The 23,559-nt window shown below is 35.6% G+C and overlaps 3 protein-coding genes across 3 annotated transcripts; all 3 read left to right on the top strand.

Annotated features, from left to right (window-relative positions):
• The first annotated feature begins 980 nt into the window (after positions 1-980).
• Positions 981-15,862, top strand: LOC135131312 (insulin-like growth factor-binding protein complex acid labile subunit). The gene is made up of 2 exons (XM_064058979.1): positions 981-1,141; positions 14,111-15,862. The coding sequence occupies exons 1-2, from the start codon at positions 1,127-1,129 to the stop codon at positions 15,860-15,862; spliced, it is 1,767 nt and encodes a 588-aa protein (XP_063915049.1). The 5' UTR covers positions 981-1,126.
• LOC135131554 (leucine-rich repeat protein SHOC-2-like) lies at positions 6,608-8,736 on the top strand. The gene is made up of 2 exons (XM_064059358.1): positions 6,608-6,703; positions 6,951-8,736. Exons 1-2 carry the CDS (start codon positions 6,689-6,691, stop codon positions 8,700-8,702), a joined length of 1,767 nt encoding a protein of 588 aa, XP_063915428.1. The 5' UTR covers positions 6,608-6,688; the 3' UTR covers positions 8,703-8,736.
• Positions 15,863-20,454: 4,592 nt separating the features above from the next.
• Positions 20,455-22,841, top strand: LOC135131552 (leucine-rich repeat-containing protein 15-like). Its single transcript, XM_064059357.1, has 2 exons — positions 20,455-20,639; positions 20,876-22,841. Exons 1-2 carry the CDS (start codon positions 20,625-20,627, stop codon positions 22,625-22,627), a joined length of 1,767 nt encoding a protein of 588 aa, XP_063915427.1. The 5' UTR covers positions 20,455-20,624; the 3' UTR covers positions 22,628-22,841.
• The last annotated feature ends 718 nt before the right edge of the window (positions 22,842-23,559 follow it).

The following is a 23,559-nucleotide window of genomic DNA, read 5'->3' on the forward strand; positions in this document are numbered from 1 at the left end:
GGATCTTAACTGCAAAATACTTATTTCTTTACAAGGAATTGAAAGCATGTTTTTGAGTATTGTGTTGTTCAAAGAATACTATGTAAATTTAGAAAAAAAAAATGCAAAATGTAAACCTCGCCCACCCACCCCATCTCAATTGTGATGATTTGTGTTTCTCAGAAACTTAAAATAAGTTTTATAAGAAAATATGGATTTTGCAATTAAGCTCCGCCCCTAGGTCTGCCAACTAATGTAAACTCCATTACTATTTAGATCAGGACAGGTATGGGTGGGGCTTAACTTTTGGCTTTAATTTTTTCTTAATATATATAGTACTTTTTTAATAACACGGTACTCAAAAACATGTCATACCTAGTAATATCTTGTAGAGAAATAATAAGGATTTTGCAATAATTAAATTCCGCTTTTTTGGCTCTCGACGAATAAAAAAAATCATCACAATTGAGACAGGGTGGGTGGGCGGGGCTTACGTTTTGCATTTCTTTGTTAATATACGTTGTTTTTATAATATATATGAAGCAGAAATTAAAAAATAAATAATTAAATAAACGAAATTATATTTTAACACGCAAGTGATACTTCACTGACCAAAGCCTAAGTTACAGGTTTTGCTTCAACATATCATTCTCAAAGCATTTGAACTCTAGTCTCAACATCTCATTAATTATTAAAATTGAGGGTGTTCCGTTTTTAAGGCAGTTTATTTTTTAAATTCCCAAGAAATTCCAATTTTCTTGAAACTTTTTGGCAAGGGTACACAAAAAAAATCGCAATAGGGTTATTTTAAAAGTCTGTGTCACAATATTTTGTGGAGGGATAACTAAAGGTGCGCGTTTCTCCCAGTAAAGCTTTTTCATTCGGTTGGTTAAATTTCCTTCCTTAGCTGGAAAATTTCTACCAATAATTATTATCGCAAATAAACCAAGTGATAATTCCCGGACAGAGCACAGTTTACCTCAGACCTCAGTTAAACTTATGGAGTTATTATAATTACCAGTTCAGTTCTGATTGCACAGCAGTGTGCGCAGTCTAGCGAAACTGCAAGGATAGACGCTGATAATATTAGTTGACAAATCAGTTACTTCTTACAGTAGTACCTACTGAAACCGGAATAGTGAAAACAATGATACTAACACAAGTAAGTACTTTTTAAAAATTTTCTCACACTCATTTGATAAAAAATTGTATTCATACGAAGCGTGTAACCTTGTCAAAAACTACAATTTTTTTCCCATATCGCCCCAAAAACCACAAACCCCCAGTTTATCGTTCTTGAAAGAAAGTAAGATCTCTATTTATTTATAGCTGAAATTCTCAGCAGCGGCTTTCTTATTTTTTCGGAATTTTTTCCAGGCACCTCTCTGCATCTTCGCCGCCACCCTCCTCCACCTAGTCGCCGCCGAATTCGACTGCGAAGAAAAAAAAATCGTTTCTCGCAGTTGCACCACAGAGCTAGCATGCATTTACGAAGAGAACCACCAAGGAAGAGAGGGTTATTCAAGGTACTGCAGGTGCAAAACAGTGATCAGCGACCTACCCCTCCCCGAAAACACCCTCACGTTCAACTTGTTCCGAACCGTGTGCTCCCAGCAGACGTCCCAGCTGCGGGAGCTGTGGATCAACGACGCCGAACTAGAGTACATCGACAGCGACATCTTGTTCCGGTACCCCAAACTCAAATACCTCAATCTAGCCGGAAATAACATCTTCTTTAACTTCTCGGAGAAGGCGTGGGCGCTCACGCACCTCGACGTGAGCAACAACGGCCTCAACGTCATCCTTCCCGACCATTTGAAGAATTTCAAATCCTTAAAGATGGTCAACGTCTCGTTCAACCGGCTGGACCAAATCAACGACTGTTTCGGTCAGGTCCAAGAGCTGGAAGAGATTTACTTGAACAACAACCAGCTGACGTCGATCTCGAACGACGAGTTTGGGCACTTGGTCAAGCTGAGGGTGTTGAATCTGGCGCACAACCTCCTCACGACGATCGACTCACACCTGTTCCTCAAGAATCTGCAAGAGCTCTACTTGAACAGCAACGAGCTGTCAAGTATCGACAAGCAGCACTTCATTCAGCTCCCGAACTTGAAGATTCTGAAGATCGGGAACAACTTAATCACGGAGCTGGGGAGTCAGTACATTTTTAAAAGCCTGGAGGAGCTGCACTGCGAGAACAACCAAATCAAAAACATCGACAAGGACGCGATGAACAAGCTGGGGGGTCTCAAGGTGCTGAATATTTCGAACAACAACGTGGAAAATTTGGAAGCTAACACGTTTTCTTCGGCGAATAAGTTGCAAGTGGTTGATATTAGCTCGAACAAGCTCACGGTGGTGGACCCCAACAACTTCCAGAACTTCAAGAACGTGTCGATTTTGAATTTCCACAACAACTCGCTTACGGAGAAGGTTATCAGCTGCGATAATGTAGACAATTTGAAGAGCGTCAACGTGTTGTATCTCTCGTTCAACAAGATTTCGGAAATCTATGATTGCACGTTTGCGAAGTTGGAGAACTTGACGAAGTTGTCGCTTCTGGCGAATCAATTGGAGAAAATCCCTCCGTCGACGTTCAATGCTTTGACCAAGCTCCAGGAGCTCAACCTGGCGGAAAACCAGATCACAGACATTCCAGAGGGGACTTTCAACAATTTGAAAGAACTGAAGAGCTTGAATATGTCGAACAACAACTTGACGGCATTTGATTTAGATAAGTTAAACAACAACCGCAAGCTCAAGAATTTTGACATCAAGCATAACCAACTGAGCGATTTGGATTTGGCGCTTTTGAAAAGCAACTTACCTGCGTTGCAGACGGTGGACTTCGATGTTAGTTTGATTAAGTGTGATAAATATGCTAATGTTTTCGAATATTTTGAAAAGAAAAATGTGGAGATTGCGAGTTGTAGAAACAGAATTGAATGCTGTGTGAGCAGTAGTGTTAACGTAATGTTGATAGGTATTATAGCAGCGGCCGTAATTGTTTGTTTGCTTGCCGTAATTGGACTGTTTGTCATTATTTGTAAGTGTTGTAAACCTGATAGCAATAAGTACAGCGTACATATGGTTCCGGTTCCCCAAAGCCCCTAACAACTTATTGTTTTTCTAATTTAAATAGCAGTTATCAGTGTTATCCACATTCGTCTATCACGTTACTGGAAGTGCGAAAATTCGGTCTTAGACGAAAATAATGCAATTTAGAACGACCAAATATTGTCTTTTAATTTTATTTTCGACGACACGTTGAGTAATGTGCATACAACACAAGAGTGATCCGAACGGAAATTGGTATCAGTAGAAGAGGTGACCGCAGAGATAAGCACTTGTCGAGTCGTATGACGAAAAGATGGCAAATGGAAAAAAAAAGATTAGCAACATTTCAATCAAGGTTATCGGAGTGTTCACTGTGTTTCACCTATGTAATTCTGGTAAAAATAAAAAATCTCACTTGTACCATCGTACTAAAAATAAATCTGTAAATTCACTTGTGCTATTTTTATTATACAACAAACTTCTCTCAGCAATCTTCCTGACATTTTTTACTGACTATTTTTGGAGCAATTGTTAATTTTGTTCCGATCAATGCAACGCATCTGTGCGTGGTGTTCGACGTCCCGCATGCTGTTGAATGCGCCAAGGTCATCAAACAAGGTTATGAGTGCAAACAATTTATTTACAGCACATTATCAACGGGAATACATTACATCGGAAGAATGTCACGTAGACATTTGTTTGATTTGAATGAGTTTATCGCCCCAAAACAGATGACTAAAATTATTCATAAGCCTCCATTGAACAAAATATTCTGAATGTTATTATTATAATTCTTTATTGTTATAAAGACGAGAGAATTCTCACATTTTCCAGAAAAATCTGGACGTTTCGGGTCAAATCTCAATTCAGAGTAATAAACTACATGTGTAAAACTATGTTATTTGATACAATTTAAAACCCATTGATTATGTACCATTTTGAAGTGACGTCATCACATTCGTGGTGGGGGTGACTAGACAAATTTTAGTTAGCGTTTTACCATCTACATGATATACCTAATATAAATACAAAATTTAACAACAATCGGCCCAGTACTTTCGGAGATTATCTGTCTAATAAAAATCCGGGACGGCAGACAGACGGACAGACGGACAGAAATGGGAGACCTATTTCTTTGTCTTCTAGGGGTCATGAAAGATCGAGAAAACGTAAAAGTAGAGAGTCGGCCTACGGACTCGATTACAATACTTCCTTTGCTTACGCTCGGGAAGTAAAAACAATAAAAACGGCTATAAAAAACCGATGGCAAAAACACACAAAAACGACCAAAGAAAGGAACAAAACAAACGACAATCCTTAAGTAAATACGATAGAAAAAGCAGACAAAAACGGACAACAAATGCACAAAAAAAGTAGCCAAAAAGCGAGCAAAAAATAACAACAAAAAACGGTAACAAGTAATCGGAAAAAATAGGAACACTGAAAAATTAAAAAAATGCATAATGAAGCATCCAAAAATTTAAGAATTTTGGAAATAGAAATAGAAAAATTGAAAAACTTGGAAATTAAAAATTCCGAAAAGAAAAACCGCAAGATTGCTAACCAGCAAAAAATAAAATAACTAAAAATTAAAAAACTGTCCAAAAATCGGAAAAAAACGAACTAAAACCCAAAAATTATAACAATGAAACATCGAAAAGTTTAAGACTTTGGGAAATAGAAAATAGAAAAATTGAAAAATTGTAAAAAAAAATGGAGAGAGGAAAAAACGCAAAATTGAAGGAACCATTAAAATGTCTAAAAAATTGAAAAATTGAAGAATGGAAAATCGAAAATTTGAGGAACTGAAAAATTAAATAATCGAAAAATTGAAAAGTTGAGACACCGAGAAAATTAATAATAAAAAATGAAACACTTAAAAATTTTAAAACTGCAAGATTGAAAAAGTAAAAAATTTAACAATCCAACACATTTCTAAAAAATCGTAAGATTTAAATATCAAAACTTAAAAATAAAACTACTAAAAATCGGAATACTAAACATAAAAATTAATTTATTTTGTTTAGTTTGATTTATGTAATGAACACTTTCGTAAATAAGTGGTTGTTATTTAAAAATCTAAAAATTTAAATCGAGAATTTGAAAAATTAAAAATCGAAGAACTAAAAGTTGAAAAATTCCAAAATTCCAAACCACGAAAAATTAAAAAATACTTCAAAAATCGGAAAAAATAGGAACATTGAAAAATAAAACTGCAAAAAGGAACATTGAAAAATAAAACTGCAAAACTTAGAAATTCAAAAATCAGAAAGGAAAATCAGAAAGAAAAACCCCAAGATTGCAAACCACAAAACAAATAAAATCACTGATCACTGATCACTGATCACTGATCGTGATTTCGTGATTTCGTGATTTCGTGATTAGTGATTAGTGATTAGTGATTAGTGATTCGTGATTCGTGATTAGTGATTCGTGATTCGTGATTAGTGATTCGTGATTGGTGATTAGTGATTAGTGATTCGTGATTCGTGATTCGTGATTCGTGATTCGTGATTCGTGATTAGTGATTCGTGATTAGCGATTAGCGATTAGTGATTGGTGATTCGTGTTTCGTGATTCGTGATTCCGTGATTTCGTGATTTCGTGATTCGTGATTCGTGATTCGCGATTCGTGATTAGTGATTAGTGATTAATGATGCGTGATTCGTGATTCGTGATTAGTGATTAATCACTGAATCACTTAATCACTTAATTACTTAATTACTCACTCACTCATTCACTCACTCACTCACTCACTCACTCACTCACTCACTCACTCACTCACTCACTCACTCACTCACTTAAGAACTCAATTCGGAGTCGTAAACTACAGATGTAGGACTATATTATTTTATACAATTTAAAACCCATTTACTATGTACAATTTTGAAGTGACGTCATCGCATAAGTGGTGGGGATGATTAGAAAAATTTTAGTTAGCGTTTTACCATCTACATGATATTCCTAATATAAGTACAAAATTTCACAACAATCGGTTCAGTACTTTCGGAAATTATCTGTCTAATCAAAATCCGGGACGGCAGACAGACGGACAGACGGACAGACGGACAGACGGACAGACGGACAGACGGACAGACAGACAGACGGACAGACGGACGGACGGACAGACGGACAGACAGACAAGACGGACAGACAGACGGAAATGGAAGACCTATTTCTTTGTCTTCTAGGGATCATGAAAGATCGAGAAAACGTAAAAATAGAGAGTCGGCCGACGGACTCGATTACAATACTTCCTTTGCTTACGCTCGGAAAGTAAAAATGTTAGAGTATTCTGTTTTTAAGGCTTAACACAACTTAATATTTTAAATGAAACCCCCAATATATTTTTCTATCTTTTAATTAACATCTTCTTCTAGCGGAAAAATTCTATAATTATGTTTCGCAAATGTTATTTCCCCGTCATCGGTACTTACTGAAATCAGCACCAAGTGATAATTCCAGGTACAGAGCACAGTTTGCTTAAGACAATTCTAGTAAACTTATCGAGTTATTATCATTACCAGTTACGTTCTGATGACACAAGAGTTCGCGCAGTCTGGCGAAACCGTGAGGATGAGTACCGATAATATTAGTTGAACCGAAGTCGTACTTCTTACAATAGGACGTACTGAAATCGGTACGTACAATGATACTAACACAAGTAAGTACTTTGCTAAAACTTTCACTCATTTGATAAAAAACTGTATTCATACGAAGCGTGTAACCTTGTTGAAAACCACAATTTTCTTCCCCATATCACACCAAGAACTACAAATCCATAACCAAGATAACGTAACACCATAAACACAAGCGTTTAAACAAGCGTCCTTGAAGAAAATTAAGATTCCGATTTATTTATAGCTAGAATTCCCAGCAGCGGCATTCTTATTAAGCCAGCGTTGTTCCAGGCCCCAATCTGCGTCCTCGCTGCCGCCCTCCTCCACCTAGCCGCCCCCGAATTCGACTGCAATGAAAACAAAATTATTTCTGGCAGTTGCACCTCCGAACTGGCATGCATCTACGAAGAAAACCACGAAAAACGAGAGGGTTTTTCAAGGTACTGCAGATGCAAGACGGTGATCAGCGACCTGCCCCTCCCCGACAACACACTCACGTACGACATGTTCCGAACCGTGTGCTCTCAGTTCCCGTCCCGGCTGCAGGAGCTGTGGATCAACGACGCCGAACTGGAGTACATCGAGAACGACATCTTGGGCTGGTACCCCAATCTCAAGTACCTCAATCTAGCCGGGAATAACCTAATGCTCGACTTCTCGGAGAAGGCGTGGGGGCTCACGGAGCTCGATGTGAGTAATAACCGCCTCAACGTCATCCAACCCCATGCTTGGAAGAATCTCAAATCCCTGAAAATGGTTAACATCTCGTTCAACAGGCTGGATCAAGTCAACTTCTGCTTCAGCCAACTCCAAGAGCTGGAGGAGATTTACTTGAACAACAACCAGCTGACGACGATCTTGAAGGACGAGTTTGACCACTTGGTCAAGCTGAGGGTGTTGAATCTGGCTCACAATCTCCTCACGACAATCGATTCGCACCTCTTCTTGAGAAACCTGCAAGAGCTCTACTTGAACAACAACCAGCTGTTAAGTGTTAACAAGGAGCAGCTGATTCGGCTCCCGAGCTTGAAGATTCTGAAAATTGGGGACAACTTCATCACGGAGCTGGGGAGTCGGGACGTCTTTGATAACCTAGAGGAGCTTCACTGCGAGAACAACCAAATCAAGAACATCCACAAGGACGCAATGAACAAGCTAGAGAGTCTCAAGGTGCTGAATATTTCGAACAACAAAATCGAAAACTTGGAAGCCAACACGTTTTCTTCATCGAATAAGTTGCAAGTGGTTGATATTAGCTCGAACGAGCTCACGGTGGTGGACCCCAACAACTTCCAAAACTTCAAGAACGTGTTGATTTTGAATTTCCACAACAACTCGCTTACGGAGAAGGTTATCAACTGCGATAATGTAGGGAATTTGAAGAACGTCAACGTGTTGAATCTCTCGTTCAACAAGATTTCGGAAATCTATCATTGCACGTTTGCGAAGTTGGAGAAATTGTCGAAGTTGTCGCTTCTGGCGAATCGGTTGAAGAAAATCCCTCCGTCGGCGTTCAAGGCTTTGACCGAGCTCCAGGAGCTCAACCTAGCGGAAAACCAGATCACAGACATTCCAGATGGGACTTTCAACAACTTGAGAGAACTGAGGAGCTTGAATATATCGCACAATAAACTGACGACGTTTGATTTGGAGAAGTTGAACAACAACCCCAAGATCACGAATTTTGACATCAAGCATAACCAACTGAGGGATTTGGATTTGGCGCTTTTGAAAAATAAGTTGCCTGCGTTGAAGATGGTGGACTTCGACGTTAGTTTGATTAAATGTGATAAATATGCTAATATTTTGGAATATTTTGAAGAGAATAGTGTGGATTTTGGGAGTTGTAGAAACAGAATGGAATGCTGTGTGAGCACTAGTGTTAACGGAACGCTGATAGGTGTTATTGTAGCGTGCGTAATTGTTTGTTTACTTGCCGTAATTGGACTATTTGCCATTATTTGTAAGTGTTGTAAACCTGATAGCAGTAAGGTCAGCGTACATTTGGTTCCGGTTCCTCAAAAAGCTCCAGACAACTTGTAATTATAAAATTGTGACATAAATGTGTCTATGATTATGTGACTTCTATTCATTTTGTTCTTTAATTGTAATAACACAAAATTTAAAAATCGAGAAATCGAAACATCAAAAAATTATGCAATAAAAAAATTGAAACATCGAAAAATGTAAAATTTAACAAACCGAAAAATTAAAATACCGAAAACCTGAAATATCGAGAAATCGAAAAAACCGAAATCACGATAAATCGAGAAATAGAAAAATTAAAAATCGAAAAATCCAAAAATTTAGAAACCAAAAAATCGAAAAACTGAAAAATCAAAAAAACTTTAAATCGACTATTAATCAGGAACTCTAATATATATTTAAAAAATCCAAAATTTCAAGAATCAATATATTGATAAAATTGAAACAAAAAAATAATCCAAATCTTGAAATATAAAAATCGGAAAATCGAAAAATCGAAGAGCTGAAAAGTAGAGAAATTGGAAAACCAGAAAATTTAAACTTGTAAACTTAGAAAACAAACAATAAACGAAAATTGAAAAATCGTGAAAATTGAAAAATCAAAAAATCGAAAAATTGAAAAATCGAAAAATCTAGGATTTAAAAAATTCAAAAATCGATAAATCGAAAAATCGAGAAATAGAACTACCTACAATTTAAAAAATCAAAAAATTAAAATATCGAAATTCGGGATATGGAAAAAACCGAGATCTCGAGTAATCGAAAATTCGAAAAATCCATAATTCGTAATAACAAAAAATTTACAAATTGGGAGTCAAAAAATTGTAGAATCAATAAATTGAAACATCGAAAAATAAAGTAAATAAAGTTTAAAAACTCGAAAAATCAAAATTTCGAAAACCTGAAATATCGAGAATTCGAAACAATCGAAATCCCGATAAATCGAGAAATAGAAAAATTGAAAAATCGAAAAATCCAAAAATTTGGAAACCAAAAAATTGAAAAATGGAAAAATCGAAAAACTGAAAAATAAAAAAAATACTTGAAATCGAGTAATCAGGAAGTCTAATATTTACAAAATCCAAAAATTCAAGAATCGATAAATTGAAATATAAAAATCGAAAAATCGAAGAGCTAAAAAGTAGAGAAATTGGAAAAACAAAAAATTAAAACTTGTAAACTTAAAAACAAACAATAAAAGGAAAATTGAAAAATTGAAAAATCGGGAAAATTGAAAAATCGAAAAATCTAGGATTTAAAAAATTGAAGAATCGATAAATCGAAAAATCGACAGATAGAATGACCTACAATTTCAAAAATCAAAAAATTAAAATATCGAATATCGAGATATCGTATAAACCGAGATGTCGAATAATTGAAAATTCGAAAAATCTACAAATCGTAAAAACAATAAATGTACAAATTCTGAAGCAAAAAAATGGAGAATCTAAAAATTGAAACATCGAAAAATAAAGTAAGTAAAATTTAAAAAATCGAAAAATCAAAATTTCGAAAACCTGAAATTTCGAGAAATCGAAAAAACTGAAATTACGATAAATCGAGAAATAGAAAAATTGAAAAATCGAAAAATCCAAAAATTTGGAAACCAAAAAATTGAAAAATGGAAAAATCTAAAAACTGAAAAATAAAAAAAACTTGAAATCGAGTAATCAGGAAGTCTAATATTTAAAAAATCCAAAAATTCAAGAACCGATAAATTGATAAAATTGAAACAAAAAAATAAAAATCCAAATCTTGAAATATTAAAATCGAAAAATCGAAGAGCTAAAAAGTAGAGAAATTGGAAAACCAAAAAATTGAAACTTGTAAACTTAAAAAACAAACAATAAAACGAAAATTGAAAAATCTGGAAAATTGAAAAATCGAAAAATCTAGGATTTAAAAAATTGAAAAATCGATAAATCGAAAAATCGATAAATAGAATGACCTACAATTTAATAATCAAAAAATTAAAATATCGAAACTCGAGATATGGAAAAAACCGAGATGTCGAGTAATCGAAAATTCGAAAAATCTATAAATCGTAAAAACAATAAATGTACAAATTCTGAGTCAAAAAATTGTAGAATCAAAAATTTGAAACATCGAAAAATAAAGTAAATAAAGTTTAAAAAATCGAAAAATCAAAATTTCGAAAACCTGGAATATCGAGAATTCAAAAAAAATCGAAATCCCGCTAAATCGAGAAATAGAAAAATTGAAAAATCGAAAAATCCAAAAATTTGGAAACCAAAAAATTGAAAAATGGAAAAATCGAAAAACTGAAAAATCAAAAAAACTTGAAATCGAGTAATCAGGAACTGTAATATTTAAAAAATCCAAAAATTCAAGATTCGATAAATTGATAAAATTGAAACAAAAAATTAAAATCCAATTCTTGAAATTTTAAAATCGAAAAATCGAAGAGCTAAAAAGTAGAGAAATTGGAAAACCAAAAAATTAAAACTTGTAAACTTAAAAAACAATAAAACGAAAATTGAAAAATTGAAAAATCGGGAAAATTGAAAAATCAAAAAATTGAAAAATCGATACATCGAAAAATCGACAAATAGAATGACCTACAATTTAAAAAATCAAAAAATTAAGATATCGAATCTCCAGATATGGAAAAAACCGAGACGTCGAATAAGCGAAAATTCGAAAAACCTACAAATCGTAAAAACAAAAAATTTGCAAATTTTGAGTCAAAAAATTGTAGAATCATAAAATTGAAACATCGAAAAATAAAGTAAGTAAAGTTTAAAAAATCGAAAAATCAAAATTTCGAAAACCTGAAATATCGAGAATTCAAAAAAATCGAAATCACGATAAATCGAAAAATAGAAAAATTGAAAAATGGAAAAATTGAAAAACTGAAAAATCAAAAAAAACTTGAAATCGAGTAATCAGGAAGTCTAATATTTAAAAAATCCAAAAATTCAAGAATCGATAAATTGATAAAATTGAAACAAAAAAATAAAAATCCAAATCTTGAAATATTAAAATCGAAAAATCGAAGAACTAAAAAGTAGAGAAATTGGAAAACAAAAAAATTAAAACTTGTAAACTTAAAAAACAAACAATAAAACGAAAATTGAAAAATTGAAAAATCTGGAAAATTGAAAAATCAAAAATCGAAAAATTGAAAATCGAAAAATCTAGGATTTAAAAAATTAAAAAATCGATAAATCGAAAAATCGACAAATAGAACGACCTACAATTTAAAAATTCAAAAAATTAAAATATCGAAAAATCCATAAATCGTAAAAACAAAAAATTTGCAAATTTTGAGTCAAATAATTGTAGAATCAAAAAATTGAAACATTGAAAAATAAAGTAAGTAAAGTTTAAAAAATCGAAAAATTAAAATTTCGAAAACCTGAAATATCCAGAAATCGAAAAAACTTAAGTGACAAAACATCGAAAAATTGTAAAATCAAAAAATGAAAAAAAAAACGTGAATTCGGGAAATCGAGAAATTTAAAATTTAAAAAATCGAAAAATTGAAATATTGAAAAAAATTAAATATCTAAAAATCGTAATATGAAAAATCAGAAATTCGAAAAACTGAAACATTCCAAAACGTCGATAAAACGAAAAATTGCAAAATCGAAAAATCGGGAAAATTAACAATTGAAAAATCGAAACATCAAAATCACAATAAATCGAGAATTCGAAAAATTATAAAACGAAAAATTGAAAAATCGATAAATCTAAAACCGATAAATAAAAAATCTAAAATTTGCAAAATTCGAAGAATAGAAAGGTGAAATATTGAAAAATTGGAAATCGAAAATTGAAAAATCAATATTGAGAAATCGACAAATATGTGGAAAGACCTACAACTTAACTTGAAAAACTAAAACATCAAAAACTCCAGAAATCGAAAAATCGCGATGTCGAGAATTCGACAAATCGAAAAATCGAAAAATTGTATCTCTCTCACACACACTCACTCTCTCTTTTTCTATAGTGCGGCGTTATATGCCGATGTTCAGACTCGCTTCAGACCGGTCTCGATCACCTCGAAATCGACACCGACACCGATACCGACATCCTATTCCAGCGCGCCTCGTATAGTGTTCTATATTACGACAAGAAAGGAGTTAAAACTCCAATAATAACAAGATTTTACAATTTTGCCGATTTAATTCATATTTACCACATATAATTTTTTGGTGATTCCAAAAACATTGTTTATTATTTCAAATCCAATACTCATCGGAATGACTCGGGTTTAAGAATTGAATTATCGGACATTTTTAGATGAAATTTCTAAACTGAACTCGGTAGAAAGTAAAATGATACGTTTCACTTAACTTTTTTTTTTCTATTTAAGCTTTTCTTACCTGTCTTTTCATCTATTTTAAAGTACTTTGTCATGTTTTTAAGTAAATTGGACAATTTTAACGTTGAAGTTTGTTATTGCTTTTTTATAAAATAAAAAAGGTCCATTTTTACCATGATTCTAGCGGATCCATATAGAAACATGATATAGACATACAGATGTTTGGGACCAAAAATCAAAACTTACAAGTTTAAGATTATCGTAAGCATACTAAATCGTTAATCAAAATTTTTTCGTTCTTGGCCTCCTGTAATTTAGAATCCGTGTTGAGTTTTTAGCTTTAGCATCCAGATTTTTAGACAAAAAATCCACATTTTATAATAATATTTTGCAATGTAACTTTGAAATTGCAAAAACCGAATGCTTTGAAATCGTGCAAATATTTTAAGATTATTTGAAATTTGGTAAATCGTTAGTCAAAATTTGTTCGTCATCTTACATTTTTGTAGAATTTCTTAAAATTTATGAGTGTTTTTAGGAAATAAAAACTGAGTATGAATTAATCTAAAGTCCTTTTCTCTGCGTCGAGAGCATAAAATCGACAAAAATTTCAATTTCTTGAAATTGTCAACATCTTCCTCTAGCTGAAGAAATTTTATAATTATATTGGGCAAAGGATATTTCCCTGACATTGGTACTTGTTTAAATCGGCACCAAGTGATAATTTCGGCTACAGAGCACACTTTGCTCAGACAATCCTAGTAAATTTATCACGTTATTATTATTACCAGTTAAGTTCTGATGACACAACAATTCGAGCAGTCTAGCCAAACAGTGAGGATGGTCGCTGATAATATTAGTTGAACCGAGGTCGTACTTCTTACAATAGTACGTACTTAAACCGGGATTGTGAAGTGCATCTACCCCGAAAACAATGATATTAACACAAGTAAGTACTTTATTAAAAAACTTATGACACAAAATCTACAATTTTCTTCCCCATATTACACTAAAAAACAGCAAACCTATAACCAAAATAACGCAACACCATAAACAAAAGCGTTTACTCAACGTACTTAGTTTAAGCAATGCGTCCTTGAAAAAAATTAAGATCTTTATTTATTTATGGCCCGAATTCCACGCAGCAGCATTATTATTAAATTAGCGTTTTCTCCAGGCGCCCATTTACGTCTTCGCTGCCGCTCTCCTCCACCTAGCCACCCCCGAATTCGACTGCCATGAAAACAAAATCATTTCTGGCAATTGCACCACCGAACTAGTATGCATCTACGAAGAAAACTACAAAGGAAGAGAGGGTTATACAAGGTACTGCAGGTGCAAGACGGTAATCAGTGACCTACCCCTCCCTAACAACACCCTCACCTTCATCACGTTCCGAAACGTGTGCTCCCAGTACCAACTCTGGCTGCAGGAGCTGTGGATCAACGACGCCGAACTAGAGTACATCGAGAACGACATCTTGAGCCGGTACGCCAATCTCCAGTACCTCAATCTAGCCGGGAATAACCTCCTACTCAACTTCTCGGAGAAGGCGTGGAAGCTCACGAAACTCGATGTGAGCAACAACCGCCTCAGCGTCATCCAACGCGACGCTTTGAAAAATCTCATATCCCTAAAAATGCTTAACATCTCGTTCAACAATCTGGAGCAAGTGAACTTCTGTTTCAGCCAACTCCAAGAGCTGGAGGAGATTTACTTGAACAACAACCAGCTGACGACGATCTTGAAAGACGAGTTTGACCATTTGGTCAAGCTGAGGGTGTTGAATCTGGCGCACAATCTCCTCACGACGATCGATTCGCACCTCTTCTTGAGAAACCTGCAAGAGCTCTACTTGAACAACAACCAGCTGTTAAGTGTTAACAAGGAGCAGCTCATTCGGCTCCCGAGCTTGAAGATTCTGAAAATTGGGGACAACTTCATCACGGAGCTGGGGAAACGGGACGTCTTTGATAACCTAGAGGAGCTGCACTGCGAGAACAACCAAATCAAGAACATCCACAAGGACGGGATGAACAAGCTAGAGAGTCTCACGGTGCTGAATATTTCGAACAACAAAATCGAAAACTTGGAAGCCAACACGTTTTCTCCATCGAATAAGTTGCAAGTGGTTGATATTAGCTCGAACGAGCTCACGGTGGTGGACCCCAACAACTTCCAAAACTTCAAGAACGTGTTGATTTTGAATTTCCACAACAACTCGCTTACGGAGAAGGTTATCAACTGCGATAATGTAGGGAATTTGAAGAACGTCAACGTGTTGAATCTCTCGTTCAACAAGATTTCGGAAATCTATCATTGCACGTTTGCGAAGTTGGAGAAATTGTCGAAGTTGTCGCTTCTGGCGAATCGGTTGACGAAAATCCCTCCATCGGCGTTCAAGGCTTTGACCGAGCTCCAGGAGCTCAACCTGGCGGAAAACCAGATCACAGACATTCCAGAGGGAACTTTCAACAATTTGAAAGAACTGAGGAACTTGAATATATCGCACAACAATCTGACGACGTTTGATTTGGAGAAGTTGAACAACAATCCCAAGATCACGAATTTTGACATCAACCATAACCAACTGAGGGATTTGGATTTGGCGCTTTTGAAAAATAAGTTGCCTGGGTTGAAGACGTTCGACTTCGACGTTAGTTTGATTAAGTGTGATAAATATGCCAACATTTTGGAACACTTTGAAGAGAATAGTGTGGATTTTGCGAGTTGTAGAAACATAATGGAATGCTGTGTGAGCAGTAGTGTTAACGGAACGCTGATAGGTATTATAGTAGCGTCCGTAATTGTTTGTTTGCTTGCCGTAATTGGACTATTTGCCATTATTTGTAAGTGTTATAAACCTGATAGCACTAAGGTCAGCGTACATTTGGTTCCGGTTCCTCAAAAAGCCACTGACAACTTATAATTACAAATGTGTCTATGATTATGTGCACTTGTATTTATTTTGTACTTTCCACTTTTAAAATTCGCACTTTCGTTTATCACGTTACTGGAAGTGCCAAAAATTCGGTTATAGACGAAAATAATGCAATTTAGGACGATCAAATATTGTCTTTTAATTTTTTATTTTCGACGACTCGTTGAGTGATACAACTGAAGAGTGATTCGAACGGAAATTGATATCAGTAGAAGACGTGACCGCAGAGATAAACACTTCTCGAGTGGTATGACGAAAAGACGACAAATGGGAAAAAGAAAAGAATATACATCTTATTAAAAATGTGAGTATAAAATATGGATAAGATCGAAAAAATACGGTCGGGTCGAAGATTATGAGGAACTTGAGGCTCTAAGAACTCAGGTTAAGCATACTTCTGTTACTCAATTTTTGTGTGAAAATTATGATCGTCAAATTCAGACAGACGTTGTCTATATGGACATGTCAAAGATCGAGTAAATCATCAGATTTTGATTTAAAAATTGGACTAAAGAGTTTAGACAGTACTTCCCTCGCTGTCGGAAACGTGACGACTGCATGTCTATTGTTTTTTTTTTTCGCAGTAGATTTCATTATTTTTTTTGAGTCACCCGGTATATGCAAATTCAAAAAATATGAATGGAATGATAAATTACAAGTACAGACTCATCATATTTTGTATATTCTAGATAGGATTTATTCGGCAAACTTTTGAGCTGACGTCATCAGTTTTTTGTAGAAGATAACCAAATATATTTTGACTAAAAATTTATTATGCTCTCTATTAAAACGTAAAAGCAGAGAGTCGGCCGACGGACTCGATTACAATACTTCCTTTGCTTACGCTCGGGAAGTAAAAACAATAAAAACGGCTATAAAAAACCGATAGCAAAAACACAGAAAAACGACCAAAGAAAGGAACAAAACAAACGACCAAAAAGGGCGAGAAAAAAAGACAAAAAAAAACGCTTCCAAAGAAACGAACAAAAAAGCGACAATCCTTAAGCAAATGCGAAGACCGACAAAAACGGACAACAAAGGCACAAGAAAAGTAGCCAAAAAGCGAGCAAAAAATACAACAAAAAACGGTAACAAGAAATCGGAAAAAATAGGAACACTGAATAATTAAAAAAATGCATAATGAAGCATCTAAAAATTTAAGAATTTTGGAAATAGAAATAGAAAAATTGAAAAACTTGGAATTTAAAAATTCGGAAAGGAAAAACCGCAAGATTGCAAACCAGCAAAAAATAAAATAACTAAAAATTAAAAAATTGTTCAAAAATCGGAAAAAAACGAACTAAAATCGAAAAATTATAACAATGAAACATCGAACAGTTTAAGACTTTGAAAAATTGAAGAATGGAAAATCGAAAATTTGAGGAACTGAAAAATTAAATAATCGAAAAATTGAAAAGTTGAGACACCGAGAAAATTAATAGTCAAAAATGAAAAACTTAAAAATTTTAAAACTGCAAGATTGAAAAAGTAAAAAATTTAACAATCTAACACATCTCTAAAAAATCGTAAGATTGAAGAAACGAAAAATTGAAACATCAAAACTTAAAAATCAAACTACTAAAAATCGGAATACTAAACATAAAAATTAATTTATTTTGTTTAGTTTGATTTATGTAATGAACACTTTCGTAAATAAATGGTTGTTATTTAAAAATCTAAAAATTTAAATCGATAAACCGCAAAATTAAAAATCGAAGAACTGAAAGTTGAAAAATTCTAAAATTCCAAACCACGAAAAAATAAAAAATACTTCAAAAATCGGAAAAAATAGGAACATTGAAAAATAAAACTGCAAAACTTAGAAATTAAAAAATCCGAAAGGAAAATCAGAAAGAAAAAACCCGAAGATTGCAAACCACCAAACAAATAAAATCACTAATCACTAATCACTGATCACTGATCACTGATCGTGATTTCGTGATTTCGTGATTTCGTGATTTCGTGATTCGTGATTAGTGATTCGTGATTAGTGATTAGTGATTAGTGATTTGTGATTAGTGATTAGTGATTTGTCATTTGTGATTAGTGATTAGTGAGTAGTGATTCGTGATTCGTGATTAGTGATTAGTGATTAGTGATTAGTGATTCGTGATTAGTGATTAGTGATTTGCGATTCGTGATTAATGATTGGTGAGTCGTGATTAATGATTAGTGATTAGTGATTAGTGATTAGTGATTCGTGATTAGTGATTAGTGATTAGTGATTGATGATTGATGATTAGTGATTAGTGATTAGTGACTAGTGATTAGTGATTCGTGATTCGTGAGTCGTGATTAGTGATTAGTGATTAGTGATTCGTGATTCGTGATTAGTGATTCGTGATTCGTGATTCGTGATTCGTGATTAGTGATTCGTGAGTCGCACCTGTGGGATAGATATCAGTTTGTGCAATATCGGGGTTATCAGTCGTCCTTCTTTAAACAGACATCGGGACTCCCACAAGGTTCGGTGTTGGGTCCACTTTTCCTTGCAATATACATAGATGATTTTCTGACAAACAAATTGAATGTTCAAACAACTGCCATCATTAACTAAGAGAAGGAAATATTTTTCTACTAAATATTTGTCCCAAATTCTGAATTATGAAGTCGACTGTCCATATTTGCTATCAAAAATATCCCTACGGATTCCATCTTTCGATCATCGGTCGCATATCTTATTCCATCTAGAGACAGCTAGAACAAACGATAACTTAAGATAAAACTGATTTTGGCAGATGACATACCCTCTAAAAAAAAGAGAGGGTGGGTGGGCGGGGCTAGTACCTGCTAAGATAAAACTGATTTTCGCAAATTACATACCCTTTAAGAAAACAGAGGGTGGGTGGGCGAGGTTAGTACTTGCTAAGAAAGACTGATCTTGGCAAATGAGATTCCTCTAAGAAAATAGAGGGCGGGTGGGCGAGTGGGCGAGATTTAGTACCTGCTGAGATAAAAAAACTGATTTTCGCAAATTAAATACCCTCTAAGATAATGAAGGGTATAGGATATATCATTTGGCAAAATCAGTCTTATCTTAGCAAGTACTAGCCCCGCCCACCCACTCTTTATTTTCTTCGAAGGTATGCGATTTGCCAATGTCAGTTTTAACTTACCAAGCACTAGCCCCACCCACCCACCCTCTCTTTTCTTAGAAGGTACGTCATTTGCCAAAATCAGTCTTGTTTTGGCAAGGACTAGCCCCACACGCCCGCCCTTTATTTTATTAGAGGGCTAGTACCTGCTAAGATAAGACTGAGGAAATAGAGGGCGGGTGGGCGGGGTTAGCACTTGCTAAGATAAGACTGATCTTGGCTAATGACATATCTTCTAAGAAAAAAGAGGGTGGAAGGGCGAGGTTAGTAACTGCTAAAATAAGACCGATTTTGGCAAGACATACCCTCTAAGAAAAGAGAGGGTGAGTGGGCGAGGCTAGTACCTGCTCAGATAAGACTGATGTTCGCAAATAACATACCCTCTAAGAAAATGAAGGGTAGAGGGTATATGATTTGGCAAAATCAGTCTTATCTTAGCAAGCATTGGCCCCACCCACCCACCCTTTATTTTCTTTGAAGGTATGCTAATTGGCACTATCAGTTTTATATTAGCAAGTACTAGCCCCGCCCACCCACCCTCTCTCTTCTTAGGGAGTAAGTCATTTGCCAAAATTAGTGTTGTTTTGGCAAGGACTAACCCCATCCGCCCGCCCCTTTTTTTCTTAGTGGGTATGTTACTTGCCAATATGAGCCTTATCTTGGCAAGTATAGCTCCGCCCACCCACCCTGTACCTGGTAAGATAAGACTGATTTTGACTAATGAGATCCCTCTGAAGAAATAGAGGGCGGGTGGGCGGGGTTAGCATCTGGTAAGATAAGACTGATTTTGGCAAATGACATACTCTCTAAAAAAAGAGAGGGTGGGTGGGCGGGTCTAGTACCTGTTAAGATAAGACTGATTTTCGCAAATGACATACCCTGTAAGAAAAGAAAGGGTGGGTGGGCGGGGTTAGTACCTGCTAAGAAAGACTGATTTTGACAAATGAGATCCCTCTAAGAAAAAAGAGGGTGGCTGGGACTAGTACCTGCTAAGATAAGACTTATAAATCTCATGCTCGGACGTTCTGAAGAAAGATGTTCGAGACTTGACTTTTATTTATATAAATCAATGAAATCTTGTGAAAACTTTAAAGGATTACTTATCTGTATTTATTTTAATGTAAAGAGGTTATCAGTAATAAAAATTCGCAAAATTATTTTTTTTATTTTTTAAGAAGAATGATTTGTGGAACGTAGTTGAGGATGAGTCACAAGCGCGCGGTGCTCGAGATGTCATTAATTGTTATTAGAGTTAAAAAAAATGGTCAAAGTGTTCTGTTTTTAAGGTGTAACACACAATTTAGTTTTTTTAATCGAACACCCTATATATTTTTCTATATTTTCATTAACGTTTTCCTCTAGCTGGAAAACTTGTATCAATTATTTTCCGCAAATGAAATTTCCCCATGAGCGGTACTTGTTTAAATCGGCACCAAGTGATAATTCCGGGTACAGAGCACAGTTTGCTTCAGACAATTCTAGTAAACTTATCGGGTTATTATAATTACCAGTTAAGTTCCGATGACACAACAGTTTGCGCAGTCTAGCGAAACCGCGAGGATGGGCGCTGATAATATTAGTTGAACCCAAGTCGTCCTACTTACAATAAGTACGTACTGAAACCGGGATAGTGCAGTGTACCTACACTGAAAACAATGATACTAAGACAAGTAAGTACTTTTTAAAAATTACCTGACACTCATTTGATATTCGTGTAACCTTGTCAAAAACTACGATTTTGTTCCCGATATCACACCAAAAACCGCAAACCCATAACCAAAATTATCATAAACAAACGCGATTAATCAACGTAAGCAATGCGTCCTTGAAGAAAATTAAGATCTCGATTTATTTATAGACGGAATTCCCAGCAACAGCGTTCTTATTAAGTCAGCGTTTTTTCTAGGCGCCGATCTGCATCTTCGTTTTCGCCCTTCTACACCTAGCCGCCCCCGAATTCGACTGCCAAGAAAACAAAATCATTTCTGGCAGTTGCACCACCGAACTAGCATGCATCTACGAAGAAAACCACCAAGAAAGAGAGGGTTATTCAAGGTACTGCAGGTGCAAGACGGTGATCAGCGACCTGCCCCTCCCCGACAACACCCTCACGTACAACATGTTCCGAAACGTGTGCTCCCAGTACGAGTCACGGCTGCAGCAGCTGTGGATCAACGACGCCGAGCTGGAGTACATCGATAACGACATCTTGGCCCGGTACCCCAACCTCAAGTACCTCAATCTAGCCGGGAATAACCTCCTGCTCAACTTCTCGGAGAAGGCGTGGGCGCTCACGGAGCTCGACGTGAGCAACAACCGCCTCAACGTCATCCACCCCGACGCTTTGAAGAATCTCAAATCCCTAAAGATGGTCAACATCTCGTTCAACAGGCTGGACCAAGTGAAATTCTGTTTCAGCCAACTCCGAGAGCTGGAGGAGATTTACTTGAACAACAACCAGTTGACGACGATCTCGAAGGACGAGTTTGACCATTTGGTTAAGCTGAGGGTGTTGAATTTGGCGCACAATCTCCTCACGACGATCGATTCGCACCTCTTCTTGAGAAACCTGCAAGAGCTCTACTTGAACAGCAACCAGCTGTTAAGTCTCAACAAGCAACAGCTCACTCGACTCCCGAACTTGAAGATTCTGAAAATTGGGGACAACTTGATTTCGGAGCTGGGGAGTCGGTACGTTTTTGATAATCTAGAGGAGCTGCACTGCGAGAACAACCGAATCAAAAACATCGACAAGGACGCGATGAACAAGCTAGGGGGTCTCAAGGTGCTGAATATCTCGAACAACAACGTGGAAAATTTGGAAGCTAACACGTTTTCTTCGGCGAATAAGTTGCAAGTGGTTGATATTAGCTCGAACAAGCTCACGGTGGTGGACCCCAACAACTTCCAGAACTTCAAGAACGTGTCGATTTTGAATTTCCACAACAACTCGCTGACGGAGAAGGTTATCAACTGCGATAATGTACAGAATTTGAAGGGAGTCAACGTGTTGTATCTCTCGTTCAACAAGATTTCGGAAATCTATAATTGCACGTTTGCGAAGTTGGAGAACTTGACGAAGTTGTCGCTTCTGGCGAATCAGTTGGAGAAAATCCCTCCGTCGGCGTTTAACGCTTTGACCAAGCTCCAGGAGCTCAACCTGGCGGAAAACCAGATCACCGATATTCCAGAGGGAACTTTCAACAATTTGAAAGAACTGAGGAATTTGAATATATCGCACAATAACCTGACGGCGTTTGATTTAGATAAGTTGAACAACAACGCCAAGATCACGAATTTTGACATCAAACATAACCAACTGAGGGATTTGGATTTGCCGCTTTTGAAAAATAAGTTGCCTGCGTTGAAGACGGTGGACTTCGATGTTAGTTTGATTAAGTGTGATAAATATGCCAATGTTCTGGATTATTTTGAAGAGAATAGTGTGGATTTTGGGAGTTGTAGAAACAGAATGGAATGCTGTGTGAGCAGTAGTGTTAACGGAACGCTGATAGGGATTATAGTAGCGTCCGTAATTGTTTGTTTGCTTGCCGTAATTGGACTATTTGCCATTATTTGTAAGTATTGTAAACCTGATAGCAATAAGTACAGCATACATTTGGTTCCGGTTCCCCAAAAAGCCCCTGATGACTTATAATTATAACATTGTAACGGATGCCACTATAAATGTGTTTATGATTAAGTGCATTTGTGTTTACATTATTCAGTAAATGAGGATACAAGGTTACGAGAGTGATAAAATTCGCATCCGGGTTTTTCTAATATAAATATGTTATCCAGTTTCGTTTATCACGTTACTGGCAATCTGAAAATTCGGTTTTAGACCAAAATATAACAATTTCGAATGATCAGACATTGTACTTTAATTTTTTATTTTACATGACACGTGGGGTAATATATGTAGATACAACAGAGGAGTAACCCAGAAGGAAATTAATTTTAGTCAGATAAGAATACTCCAGAGTTCCAGAGCTCTAAAAGAATCTCTAAAAAAATATATAGTGACACAAATTCCCAAACCCCCTTGAATCAGGTGACTCTACCCCTAGCCAGTGAGAAGCGCAGAGGACCGCGATTCATAGGCCCGGACGTTCTCAAGAGAGCTATTCAAGATATGACTTGTATTTATACAAATAAATAAATCTTTCTTGTGAAAACCCTACAGTATACTCATCTATATTTATTTTAATGTATAGAGGTTATCACAGATCAAAATTCGCAAAATCATATTTTTTTATTTTTTAAGCATTTGTACCTACTAAGATAAGACCAGATAGTTACAATGAGACTATTTTTATTATTAAAGAAATTGTTAGGTGGTATTTCTTTCGGCTCCTTTAAAAAATTTGTCTAAAGAGTTTAGACAGTACTTCCCTCGCTGTCGGAAACTTGACGACTGCATGCCTATTGTGTTTTTTTTCTCATTACATTTTTGTAGTGGGAATTTAAAAAAAAATTGCGATGACGTCATCAACATTTTTGCAAGGACACGTATATCAGTTGGGATAGATGTAATGTAATACTAAGAATAAAATTATTATATTCTCAAATTTTCGGGAAAATGAATTG

This window comes from Zophobas morio, unplaced genomic scaffold (genome assembly GCF_036711695.1).
Source record: "Zophobas morio isolate AGI-343-1 ecotype UQ-CSIRO unplaced genomic scaffold, CSIRO_AGI_Zmor_V1 ptg000020l, whole genome shotgun sequence".
In the NCBI taxonomy this organism is placed as follows: Eukaryota; Metazoa; Arthropoda; class Insecta; order Coleoptera; family Tenebrionidae; genus Zophobas; species Zophobas morio.